The sequence below is a fragment of the Candoia aspera genome, chromosome 7 (genome assembly GCF_035149785.1).
Source record: "Candoia aspera isolate rCanAsp1 chromosome 7, rCanAsp1.hap2, whole genome shotgun sequence".
In the NCBI taxonomy this organism is placed as follows: domain Eukaryota; kingdom Metazoa; phylum Chordata; class Lepidosauria; order Squamata; family Boidae; genus Candoia; species Candoia aspera.
The window spans coordinates 20,994,829-21,008,453 of record NC_086159.1 but is presented as its reverse complement, the minus strand read 5'-3'; the positions used below and the strand labels follow the sequence as shown (position 1 = coordinate 21,008,453).

At 38.2% G+C, this 13,625-nt stretch overlaps 1 protein-coding gene across 1 annotated transcript in view; it reads right to left on the bottom strand.

Annotated features, from left to right (window-relative positions):
- The window catches only part of KDM7A (lysine demethylase 7A), a 60,212-nt gene that overhangs the window by 20,642 nt on the left and 25,945 nt on the right, over window positions 1-13,625 (bottom strand). Inside the window, exons 3-8 of the mRNA XM_063309549.1 lie at window positions 8,999-9,116; window positions 6,295-6,455; window positions 5,420-5,561; window positions 3,476-3,662; window positions 2,578-2,740; window positions 351-438 (exon numbers count right to left, since the gene is read on the bottom strand). Coding sequence (XP_063165619.1) covers window positions 351-438; window positions 2,578-2,740; window positions 3,476-3,662; window positions 5,420-5,561; window positions 6,295-6,455; window positions 8,999-9,116 — 859 coding nt within the window. The remainder of the gene's footprint in view (window positions 1-350; window positions 439-2,577; window positions 2,741-3,475; window positions 3,663-5,419; window positions 5,562-6,294; window positions 6,456-8,998; window positions 9,117-13,625) is intronic.

The window sequence follows — 13,625 nt, the reverse complement described above, 5'->3', positions numbered from 1 at the left end:
TAAAACTCAAATGTTAAGAGACCAAAATTTGCCATTATATTGAGAGCAATAACTTAAATAGTACTCTCAATAGCTCTGATTAAAAATATATATTCCTCTTTCATACCAGTTTAGAAAATTTGTTTTTAATGTAATCTTCTATATCATCTTGTTAAAAGAGGCAAGTGGACCAGAACATTCTATTCATTTTATCTAGAGATCATCAGAATAATAATCAGTCTATTCTTTGCAAAATATCAGCATTTTCTCTTTATAAGACTACCACATGATTTAACACCAATTTAACAAAGACATATGTTTAAGTTTACAGAAGACAATACTTGGATAAAAGAGGAAATTCCAACTCTAACCTGAGCTGCATGCCAATATTGAGGTTGTGCAAGAAGTTTCCTCCAAAAGCCATACAGTCCTGAGAAGTGAGTACAGCATGAATCCATCCTGAAACAAGAAATTAAGCCTGTATATCCACAATATTTTATTCCCAAAAGCACAAGACAGGCAAGTTATTTTAACAACTGACATATTGTTTAAATCAAAGTTTTACCATCATATTGCTGTCCTCTTACTGGACGACCAACATATCAGTATCTTTCAGTTGCACAGTACTGGTCTGCTGTTCCAGAAGTGTAACCAAAAACCTCAAAAGCAAATCAACAACCCTTCCTGCCATAACTGAAGTACCATGTTGAAAGCCAAGTCTCCCCTATCTAGTTCTATCTCAAAATTAAAAAGCCTCTGGACTACTGAATATTGCTGAAACATTTCATCGATTTATATCCTTTCATTAATCTCCTTAGCTTATACAACTGAAAATCTTTTAGAGACAGATTTCCTATTGACTATATAGCCTACAATATTAGGTGGCATATATGGAGTAACATTCAATTTGTGAGTATATTTATTTATTACTTTATAACTGCTGCTAACCATAGCTTCTTGATAGTTAACAGCCACTGCAGTCAACAATACAGTAAAAATATACAGTAATTTTTTTTCAATAAAATCTGAAATTATAAAATAAAATCAAGCAATAATGACAGTAATTTACTAAGGGTGCCATCCCATCCAATTTAGTTCTAAACTTTTTAGAGAAAACCAGAAACATGATGACAATCTGGGTTCAAGCAGGAGGCTGCCCCAAACACAGATAACTCCTCTGAGGAGCAGTATCTGTGAGCCTCAGCCTCCCACTCACTTCACAAAAGAGGGGAACCAAAAGCAGCTTCTGAGATCACATCTACCATATGGTCACACCACATGTGTTGGAAAGTATAGCTATCAGCTAAAAAAAAAAAAAAAAGCTTGGTGGAAGCACATGGAAAAAGTTCTAGGAAAACACAGACTCACCCTGATAGACATAAACAACTGGCCCATAATGAAGGAAAGTAGAAGAATATGGTATGGGACATCAGCAGACCCATAGTACCTACAGCCACATACTGTCATGTTCGCCGTTTCAATGTCTTTGATACATCGTAACATTTCGCATGTCATTAGCTGGATGCGTGTTTCATCTTTCACGGGAGGATGGGAGGATTTATCTCTTGGCTCTGCTTTTGGAATGTGTTTGGGTTATCTGTTGTGTTCAAGGTTACTTTCCCAGGCTAGCAGTTCTGACGATTGCCAGCACCTGGGACGGACGGGGTTGTTGGCAGGGAGGCGGGGTACGTTTGCACCGAGGGTTTTAAGTTTGTATTTGGCGCGCTTTTGCTCATTCTCAGCTTTCTTTGTATTTGTCCTAAGTTCCCTAATAAATCAGATTTCATTTAGCAACCTCTTGTGAGTCTGAGTATTTGGGTTGGGCAATCATTACACATACTGGTTACCAGATGCCAGCTAAGGACTTCAAATTCAAATTCAAGTGAATCAAAATGACAGGCCAATTAACACCATTAATTTTGTCTAACAGATACAAGCAAGTGTGGATAGATGACTTCAACTCCTTGAAATTTAATCTGTAGAACTTCAGACTCCAAAGATCAACTCTTTTCTGAAGAACACATTTGTCAAACACCAATGCTAGTGGCATTGACCTACAAATCCTTCAGCAACTTGGCTGTACATATTATAAACAGTACTACAAATCAAACCTGGAGCTAATCTGCCAATCAAATTCAATATAAATCAATGTCCTATTATATTATCAATGATCACACTAACTTGCAGAATTAATAATTCTTACTATGATATTGGAACACTTAAATCAATAGTTGTATTTTTTGTAAAAATTAATGTAATGTACTTTAGATATATTTACCGTACACATTAATAGAACAGTATGGAATAACAAGTAGCAGGGCTGAAATTCTTTCACAAGTTTAAATACCTAAATATTGAAAGCATGGTAGGAAATACACAATATACAAACAGATAATTCTTTAGCAGGTAATTCTTTGAAACTGTGTTTCAAATTCTTTACCTGTCTCAACTTTTATCTCCACAAATGCATATTAATGTCTGAAAATCTGTCTCCTAAATTTAAACCAAATTGCTAAATTGAATTAAAAATTCTCTGAACATTAGTTACCAAGCTCCGCGTACATGAACACGTTAATGCATGGGGAAAGAACTTTTTACCTGTTGGAACAAATAAGGTATGTCCTTGCTTCACAATACATTTATAACACTTGTCAACTTTATCTCCAAAATACACTTCACTCTGGGTAACAGATGAACTCCAGGATTCATAAATTGCCAGATTATCATTAGTAGGTTTGATCAAGTAGAAGATCTTTTCACCCTATGCACAGAAGGCATTTTACAAGATGTTATACATCTTTGATAATTTTGTATAACAGCCATTAATATCACATAGGACTGCAGCATAATGGAAGTATAGAGTTTTATTGCTATATAGAAGGAAATAAATAGTAGTAACACAAGTTTACTGGAATTAGGAAAAAATGATGGGATAGGAAAAAATAATTTCTGGGATCTACTCAGTTGGATAGAGAAAATCATAGAAACCTATGCAATATTTTTTGTGCATAGTAGAACAAGCAATTCAATAGGTTAAATGAGATACTTGTATTAGTTTCTCCAATCATTATGCATATATTTACATTTATATTTTAAAATCCGTTCAATCATGTCCGATTCTCAGTGACTGCCTGGCCAAGTTCTTGCAGTTTTCTTGGCAAGGTTTTTCAGAAATGGTTTGCCATTGCCTCCTTCCTAGGGTTAAGAGGGAGTGACTAGCCCAAGGTCACCCAGCTGGCTTTGTGCCTAAGGCATGACTAAAACTCACAGCCTCCCAGTTTTTAGCCTGATGCCTTAACCACTACACCAACTGGCTCTGATTAATATATATACTAACCTTTAAAAGTTGTAACAGAACACCAAGAGTATGACAAATCTTTATTTATCTTTTATGAAGAAATGGTTTCAGTGTGATATGTAAAAGAAACCATTCAAGATTTTTAAAATGAGAATACTGTACATTTGCATACTAAGGAAGTTAACATAGTTTTCTTACCCAAAGAACGTGATACCAAACAGAAGTGCCCCCAAAATCAATATGAAAATCTGTGTAGCTATCTTGAACTCCCATTAAGCAGTACTTCTGAACAAAAGGCTTAGGGAAGACTGAGTCATCTGGCCAGTAATTTTCAACCCATGAAAGTTTTCTGGCAATTTCAGGAACTTCCACTAATTCAGACATCCTTTAAAATTCAAAACAAGAAATTTAATTTGAACAATAATATGATGACTAAGGGTTGTTTTTTTAAAAAACATGAAAATGTAAAAAATCTCTAGTAATATTTTAATTTATATCAATATTTAGATAGAATAGCTAGTGATAATAAACACCAAAGATAGAGAATCAGTCAATTATATAACTTATTTAATTATGTTACATGTTCTCTGAAGTGGAACTCATATGGAACATAATGAGAGATTTGAATTCAAGAAAAAGTAGAATGAAAGCATTCATCTAAATCCAAATTTTAAACTATGTATTTAGTTGTATATTAACACAATATAAAGGTTACATACCAAAATGAATGGTCTTTTATTTCAAATTAAAATTGTTTTTCTCAGTAGTCAGAATGTCCCAGAACAAGAGATTAGTGGTTAATTTAATCAACTATTTTTGCAGTTTTAAATAACTGGTTCATATGAGTATGTGTGCGTATATGTCTGTATATGTATGTGTGCATGTGTTCAAATTGGGAAGATCACTATCTTATTACATGATAAAAATAATTTTTCATGCTTGGGTTGTAAAAAGAGTTATATCAGGAGTTTCTAATTAGATAATTAGAAGTCATGTAATAGTATGAGATCACATGGTAGATTTAGTGGATTATCTGACTAAAATACAGGAGAATTGTCATGAGCAGTGCTGGTAAGTGGGAGGGGGGCCCTCTCCAGGGGGAGAAACGCATGCATAGTTTAGAAGCTTTGAATCTCCCATCAAAGAAACGCAGAGCAGACCCACCTTAGATTTCTGGGTTTTTCTGTGAGGGTTTTCCCGCTGCCTTTCAGTTTAGCAGGATTTTCTGTCTAGTAGAGTAGAGCAATAAGAGACCCAACCAATCGTCTCAGCGTGGTTCTTCACTCCAAGATAGGACATGTCTAGACAAAGAACCACGATGAGACAATTGGTTGGGTCTCTAGTGTTTATTGTTCTACTCTACTAGACAGAAAGTCCTGCTAACCTGAAAGGCAGCAGGAAAACCCTCACAGAAAAACCCAGAAATCTAAGGTGGGTCTGCTCTGTGTTTCTTTAAAGATTCAAAGCTTCTAAACTACGCATGTGTTTCTCCCCCTGGAGAATACCTCCCTCCCACTTACCATCAGTAATCATGACAAGAATATCCAACACAGGTTGATCTCTTCATTGACAATAACTTGTCACTTTCTGCTATTTCTTCTCTTCTATATCAAAAGCGTATGTATAAAATACTAAGGAAGGAAATTTTTTATATCCCTCTATAGGATTAAATAATAGAATTACTCAGAACTGTACTATTAAGTACAATGTGTTTAGCATTTAGTACTTGCTCACAGATTTGGTTAAGAGCCAAGGCGTTGCAGTCATTTTTTAATTAAAAAATTAAGGGGTTTTTTTTTAAGTAGAGCTTCCTATAACAAACATTTTAAAATATTTTTATCTGCCTTTCATTATATGAAATATATGTAGGTAAGTCTTTTCCAAATAAAAAGCAATTGCATTCATTCATCCTTTCAACCTAAGATATTTTAGGGTAACCCTAAAATATTTTAGGGTAACCCTAATAGTATCATAATCAATTATTATTATATTTGCACTTATCTCCAAATTGTCACATTCCACCTTTCAACTTCATATTTCATTATTGCAACTGTTCAGAAAAACTTGCAATTATTGCTGTATGCTTTAGTTTAATACAAGCCATTTGCTTTCCAAATATACATATGAAAACTGTATACTCACTTTGTATCTGAGAATTCAAGGCTTATCACATTTAATACTTTTGGTCTCTCAGGGTTTGTAAAATACTTAATATAATTATGAAGCTTCATTTTGCTATCTGCTTGTCTTGCCACATCAATAACATCTATCACTTTATCACCACCTGTAAAAATAAAACACATGTAAGTCTCTACATAAACCAATCAACAGACATCTCTAGAAATTACATCTCAGGACTACGGGAATATAGTCATTTGTACTTAAGTAACTGCTTCTATTAAAAATACTGGAAGCTATCTAAAAATAAGTAATAACATTATATTTTATGTACTTATAATTAATATAAAGCAAAATATGAACAGCACAGATATAGTTATATAGAAACATAATAGTTTTCCCTCTTACATAATAAAAAATGTATCAGTCTTTCTAAAAATCGTGAAATTGTTAAAGAGAAAATATAGCTACTGAACTGTAACTTTCGGAGTATTCCATTCATTCAGTTGAGATTAATCTAAAGAATTCTCAGAAAGTGTCACAAGCAGCTGCCAATAAGAAAAATTGTTTCTGAACTTCCAACCTTTATCATTTCCAAGTTTACCTTCCCAAGATCAGCTTAGGATCCGTGCATTTAGAACATTCCCAGGTCTGCTTGCAGACCTAAACTAAAAATGAAGCCTGCAAAGAAACCTGTGTTGTACTGGTAATGCATGGTGGTAGAGTTAGGATCATATTCACAGAACAGAATGAAAAAGGCTAGAACCCCCCTCCCCCCATTAGCAATTGTACATATTTACTTAGGTGATTCCTTCTCAAACTATGGGATCCATAAAATATTTCATTAAAAAATCATTTATTTTTCCTTGCCTTTTTGTATCCTAACCAACAGTCCATACCTACATAATGTTCCACATCTAGGACAGAAAATGTAGAAGGTGGCAGTCTGAGGCCTAAGCCATCTAACTTAGGTACCATAATGGGAACATCAAACCCATGCTTTTCCAGGTATCTTTGCGTCAGTTGGCTTCCATGCATTTTCAAAATGATTTCATCAGCACTAGAAAGGAAAATACATACATATATATATATATATATAAAAAATATATATACGAACAGGATTTTAAAAAAACCCTGTGTCATTCCTAATCTAAAAGAGCAGGGAGTGAGTGTTCAAGCAATAGAAATATTTTTATTTTAAGTGAAATATAAAGTTTCTGTCCTCCCCCAAATTAACCAATCAATCGATCGATTGATTCAACAAGATGGCCCCAAGGTGGATGCAGAGGTTGTGTTCTCACCCATTTTGAGAGTGACAGTATGTCATGGAGGGTGTGTGGAGGTGTGTGGTGGCCCTGGCTGGAGTAGTGGAGGACCAGCAACGGGTTCTCGAATGGTTTGGAGAGTTGGGAGAGCCTGGAGTGTTGGCAGCAGCAGGACAACACCTGGAATGATGGTGGATTGTGTGGCTGCAGGATAACAGCATAGCCTCGTTGGGACCTCCCAGGATGGCAAAGGAGTGGAGGGGCATCTGGCGACAGTTTCTCTGCTGCACAGAATCAAAAGCAATGCGCTGGCAGTGGAGGGAGCCTGGGGCCCCGCAAATCAGCTGTTGTTTGCTCATCTGATGAGCGGCACAGGGCCAGCTCCTGGAGGAGCAGTGACGCGGCAGGGAAGCCTGCAGAATGGCTTTGCCCTCTACTTTGGAACTGCTGGGGGTGGGGTGGTGGAAGAGATGGAGGCTTATTGGACTGGAGGAATGCAGGTTTGTGGCAATGGCACCTTGGCAGGGGGTGCCTCCAAGGGAGGGGAGCCCCCTATTAGCCAAGCGATTAGTGGCAATGGGAACTGGAGCAAGCTGGCAATTGTGGCTAAAAGCCAGCTTGTGTCCTATGGCTGCTGCTTGTCCAGTCAACATGGGAAAGTGGCCATCTTGGAGCCTCCTTCTCTCTTCGTTTGAGACCTTGTGGTTGCCTGGGGCCTGCAATGGAGTGGAGATCCCAAGGCAGTTGGACTAGACGGTGTTGCCAGCTCCCAGTGGGGAAAGATCTGAGTGGCTAGGACCACCTTATGGATTGATTGTTGGCCTCAGTGCTTAAGACCAATACTGCTTAAGACCAATACCAGGACAGGGGTGGGCTGCAGCTGTTGTCATTTGTGATCTCTGGTGGCCACTAAGGGCCTTGCCCCAACATCAATGGATGTGAGACCGTTTTTGTGAGGTTGGACCATAGGGATCAGTGGGGATTACTGCTCACTTACCTCCTCCTACCCTGCAGAGTAGCAGCATTCCTGCCTGAGCTCCTGGACTCTGTCTGGGCTGGCAGTGGAGTTCCCCAGGTTTATGGTTCTGGGGGACTTCAATTTGCCTTCTCTGGGCCCAGGGTCTGAGGTACTGCAGGAGTTCACAGCCACCATGGCAGCCTTGGACCTGGCCCAATTTATTCATGGTCCTATTCACCCGGGGGTCATGCATTAGATCTGGTGTTTACCTCAGGGCAGTGGTGTCATGATCTGGATTTAGGGGACATTAACATCAGTCCCCTGCCATGGATGGACCACTCTCTCTTGGCCCTAGAGTTCTCCCCAGCCATCCCCCACCACAGGGAGGTAGAGCCTATTCGATTGGCCTGCCAAAAGCACCTGATGGACCCAATGCAGTTTCAGAGGGAGCTTGGGGGAGTTCACAAAACTCTGGTACAGTTTGGCGAAGGCCCTCATCGCAGCTTGGAATGAGCAGGTGACAGGGGCCATGGACCGAATCACGCCTATGTGGGCTTTCTGTTTACATGGATCTCATAGAGCGTCATGGTTTACTGAGGGGCTTGGAGAGATGAAGCAACATAAGAGATTTCTACAATGCTCCTGGAGGAAGACGAAGAGTGAGGCCGACCAAGCACAGGAACACCTCTCCCTAAGGACATCTACCCATCCTACCAAATCAGATAGGGTGGGCATGTTCCTAGTCCCTTTCCTTAAACTTCGCCATCTTATGGAATCTAGGAAGCATGTCTTTTCTGTGGCAGCCCCTGCCTTGTGGAACACCCTTCCCCTTGAAATTTGGCAGGTCTCTACCCTTCTAGCCTTCCAAAAAGCACATAAGACCTGGCTTTCCCACAAGCCCTGGGATAGGGTGAGGTGGACAAGAGGATTTAATGATGGACTGCATTTGGAAGCTTAACTTTGGTGCCAGGTTTTTTTAATGTTTATGGTTTTAATAGATATATGTATTATGTTGTTTTATTATTGATGTTGTTTTAATTGTTGGTTGGGAGCCACCCAGATTTTGATATAAGATGGGCAGTTATATAAATGTTTAAAATAAAATAAAAAAAATAATGCATCTGGTAATTTTCAATAGCTTGCCTTAACTGATCATAAAGTTAACATTTGCCACTGAAACAATTCTTTCAGAATAAATGTCTTTAGTATTATTGGACATCTAGCTCTAATTTCCTCAAACAAACACAGAAACCCCCAATGCGACTCATATCCTCTAGTGTGGTATATTTTAAAGCATGAATTCATAATCATTATTTGAAGCAATTATATATATCGTAGAACTTTTCCACCTTACATGACTTTTAACTCAATTGATCTTACCTTGGGAATGAACGGGCACGTAGCTGTTTAACAAATGTTCGGGTTCCAGCTTGAACTGGCTTTGAACCATCGTCATATTCTGTATAGTCATGTCTGTGCCAGTTCCTTCTCTTCTTCACTACATGGTGAAAAATAATGGTCATGTAAGTGTCAATTTAGGATAGGGATGGCTCAAATCCCATTTAGCCATGAAATTCTCTGGAAGGCCTTAGGCCAAAACTATTTCTCATAGCAATAAATCTCGCAGGGCTCTTACTAGGAACACATTGGAAGAGAACAAGGAAAGACGAAGATGTACATCACCTTGAACTTTTTGGAGAATAAGAACATTACTGTGAGATGTTACACAAATGTGCATTCTACCTTTTCTTCAAGATACTGTATTCAGATTAGTCACTCCGGTTTTTTTTAACCATCCCTATGATGTTAATTTTAGCACATATAATTGGCTCAAAGTCACTGAGAAAATATTTGTTGTTGAGTGGGGATTTGAATTAAGGCTCCCTGTTTCCTCTCAGTAAATGTAAATGGATTTCAGATCAGGTCCTGCCACCAGTAAATTCTTATTAAAACCTTCCTTTTCCTTTTCCTTTACCCAGAATTTTTCAGAAGTGGTTTGCCCTTGCCTCCTTCCTAGGGCTGAGAGAAAGTGACTGGCCCAAGGTCCCCCAGCTGGCTTTGTGCCTAAGGTGGGACTAGAGCTCACGGTCTTCCCATTTCTAGCCTGATGCCTTAACCACTACACCATACTGGCTCTCTAAAGCATCACTATAGCATCCATTATTTCAGAACTGATACATTCTATTGCTACAATTATGTGAATGAACAGAGTCATTGCACGTGAGATGGGCGGCAGAGAAATTTAATAAATAAATAAATAATGGTTTAAGCTTGCCTTTCAAATATACTGGTTAGATTTTGCTACACACGATAACTCTGAAATCTTAATTTTAAAACCCATATTATTAAGCAAATTCTGCTTACCGTTGTGGTGAACAAGAGTAATTGGAACCTAGCAATAAAGATTTATGTTTGCCTGGATAAGTCTATAAAAGGACCAACGTTACAAGATAGCCTGCATGTGAAAACTGTTTTCAATATTTTCCAATTAAAGTTGTCCCCATAGTGCAAACCAATTTATGTAACAGCTCACCACAGGAACTGCAGCGTTTTCTGCATATTGCAACAGATGGGGATGAATGCCACACCTTCAAGGACTCACACAGTTTACATTCAATAGCAGCTGCAAAAGGAACATTTAGCTATGGCCCTGTCATATCCATGTTGTATGTACCAATCTTCAAAATGCATATTTGTATGCAAACAATGCATATCACTTTATCGAAACGTGCACACCTGTTTCTTCAAACTCAGCTACCACTTCAGAAAGTAGCCAGTGGCATCTGACAGTTTTTAAGACAGGCAGCTGAACTACAAAAAAAGTAAGGCAAAGCCTCTGAGGTAACTGATCCCAGATAAAAAATATCTGTTAACGGCCAGTATTACAAATAATCACAGCTTACAAATTATATATTAAAAGGTAAATATTGAGCACCTTCATGCAAGGTGCTCAATATTTACACTAAAAAGAGTTGAGTGGATTTAATAACAATAAAGCACCATTTCAAAAACATTATACTAAATTGCTATTTAGTATGCTGCAGAACCCAGTTAAGATTAAATACATCTGTTGCACAGATGAACACAATATACATTAATCAGCATTATATTGTTTTTGCATTTGAATAGTGATGCAATTTGAGATTTAGATGGCAATGCAAATATTGATATAAGTGTGGGTAAATTATATACATACATACCATGGTAGGTTTGTTTGAAGGATTCATAGATTCCTCCCCAAAGGTATTTCCTTCAATACCACTATTCTGGGTAACCAGAATTGTTGAATTTGTCTCAATATGTCCCTTTCCTGGCACATGAAGCAGAGCATATTCTCAATTTGAACTTTGAACAAGAACATGAAAAGGGTAATTTAAAAATAGAAGGAAGTAGTCATTACTTCTGCTGTAATGACTCACAGTGGTCTCACAGACCACTTTTTGTTAAGTTTTGGACTGATGGACATTTTATCTTCTTGCAGAGATAGGAGACTGATTAGGATGGACTGCCCTAAAGATTTATGAAAAGCTCTGGGGCATGACAGAACTGTTGAAACCCCTGTCTCAACATGGAATGGTAAACTGAGATGGGCCACCGACACAACCATTCTTTATACCTACCGTTACGAAGCCTAGACAGCTTCCTAAGGATTTACAAGAAATGAAGCAGATCAGGTGTAAGTGCAGGGCCGCAAGTGGGGGGGAGGGGCAACCGGGGCATGTGCCCCAGGTGCCGCACTAGTGGGGTGCCAAATGAGCGCTGGGAGGGGCGCCAAAATGGGTGCTGGGGGGCACCAAAATGGGCACGGAATCCATGTTTGCCCCGGGTGACACAGACCCCAGATGCGGCCCTGTGTAAGCATCAGACATTATTATTATTATTATTATTATTATTAATTAAATTTATATCACCGCCCATCTCCCCCAATGTAGGGGGAACATGATCAACTATGGAGCAAAGTACATTATTGTGTTTATTATATGACAATAAAAAGTGATAAAAGTGTTCTTAATTATCACTGCACTCTCACGTAGCTATCCAATATAGCTGTTTTATGTGGTCAGGAACTTTAAATATCTATCGTCGCAAATGAGGTGTTGGAGCTCAAAGATATTTGCTAAGACATATTTACAAGGCATCTTAGCTTGGTGCAAGTTCAGACAAAGTACTTTATACTTCATCTGGTCCAGTTTTGTGGGATCAGTTTGAGTTCTTGAGGACCAAAGATATGGATAAGACACTTGAAGTTGTGCAATTGACTACATGCCCTCCCAATCCATCTTTTTACAGTTGACTTAGTCTGATCAATGAGACTGAATGGGTGGGTCAGAGGGATAGGTGTCAGATGACCTAGAAAAAGTGGCAAAATGCCCACTTCTCAAGAAGCTCAGTAATTGCTGGCTAGTCACAATGTCTCCTTCCTAAGAAAAGCATTTGAGAAAAGAATGGCTGTACAACTTCAGATGCTCATAGGGAATAGTTTTTTTGGCCCTATTTCAAACTGGATTCAGGCTTGGTGCAATTTTGATACAACTGGCCATGCTAACTTTGCGAATCAGTGAGTTAGAAGTTGGGGGCACCTAACTGCTGGGCCAAATGCAAAACATTCTTTAGCATGAACTGAGTCATCTTACATCAGCCTCATCACAACTAAGCTGTAAGAATCCACTCAGTCGAGTGCTGTTTGATATGTATGTGTGTGTGTGTGTGTGTGTGTATGTGCTAGAAGTGTTTATTTCATCAGTTTGCTAACAATATCAAATTGTATTTCTCTGAATCTTCCAAGACAGAAGCTGTGCAGCCCTGAGCTAATGCCTGGATGCAGAATGGGCTAGATGATAATAAATAAAATGAGACTGAATTTTGACAACTTATGTTACTCTGAACAGAGTTTCCTTGCCCAGGAATTTGGAAGGCTGCCGATTCTGGGTAAAGCTGTAAAGGAGCAGGTATATAGCTTAAAGTGGTACTTAGAGCAAATATTATTTATAGAGACACAGGCCATTTCTGTGCCAAGGACTACTTTAAGGATTTAATGGCATTGTGTCAAGGTCATAAAGACTTTGAGGATTTAAGATTACTAGCTCACATTGCCAAGGAATACAGCACAATTGGGTAAAAGCTAAGTGAAAACTTTTAAAACATTAGATCTCAGACTGGATTAATCATGCTTTATTCTGTATAAAATATTTTTTCTGTAAACTCAAAAACTGGGTGAGTGATTCCCAAATTACTTTTGGCAGTAGGGAGCTACCTTTGTGAAGACCACAATGGCAATCTTCTTCTATACTAGCACACCAAGATAACTTCAATGAAAGCTTGCAAAAAAAAAAAGAGGTAATTTGGTTTTGCTGCAAAGCACTCTTATAGGTATTCCTTCATATTCCACATCAAGGTGCTATCAGGATAAAGCAGTAGGGATGCTGTAATATTTTTATGGCCAGAGCAATAGGTAGGTTGAGGATGAGGATGAGGATTGCTATTATTATTATTTTTTAAAAATCAGCTTCTCAAATGGCAGGGTACATGGCCATCACATCTTCAGATGGATAATGATGAAAACTAGGGCACTTTGGGGAAGGGGGTGGAGAGATTATAAAATAAAATGTGTTGTTTGTTATATTTGACAAAAATCAAAGACTGGTTTTTTAAAATTCTCCTTCTGAATTTTAGTGGTGCATTTGAAGTAAGGGTAGTAAAAGAAAAAAAATGTAATTCCCTTTGATTTTATCCTTCCAGTGTCTTTGCTTTTAAGAGAAAGATGAACAAAGAAAAAGGAACAAAAGGCAGTTCACTTGGCTTGAATCCCAGAAGACGCCAGCTATCTGACCAAACAAGTCACTTAAGAAATAGGGAGAAAAACTCCAATTTCCGTTACTTAAATATTGATGGACACATCTACTATTCAGTCTGCAAGAAAAAGGCCTTAGCTACATTATTGTTCTGAAGTATAGGCAGTGACAAACAGCAGGTTGGATTGCAGGAGTACAGCAAAAAAGGACAGGAA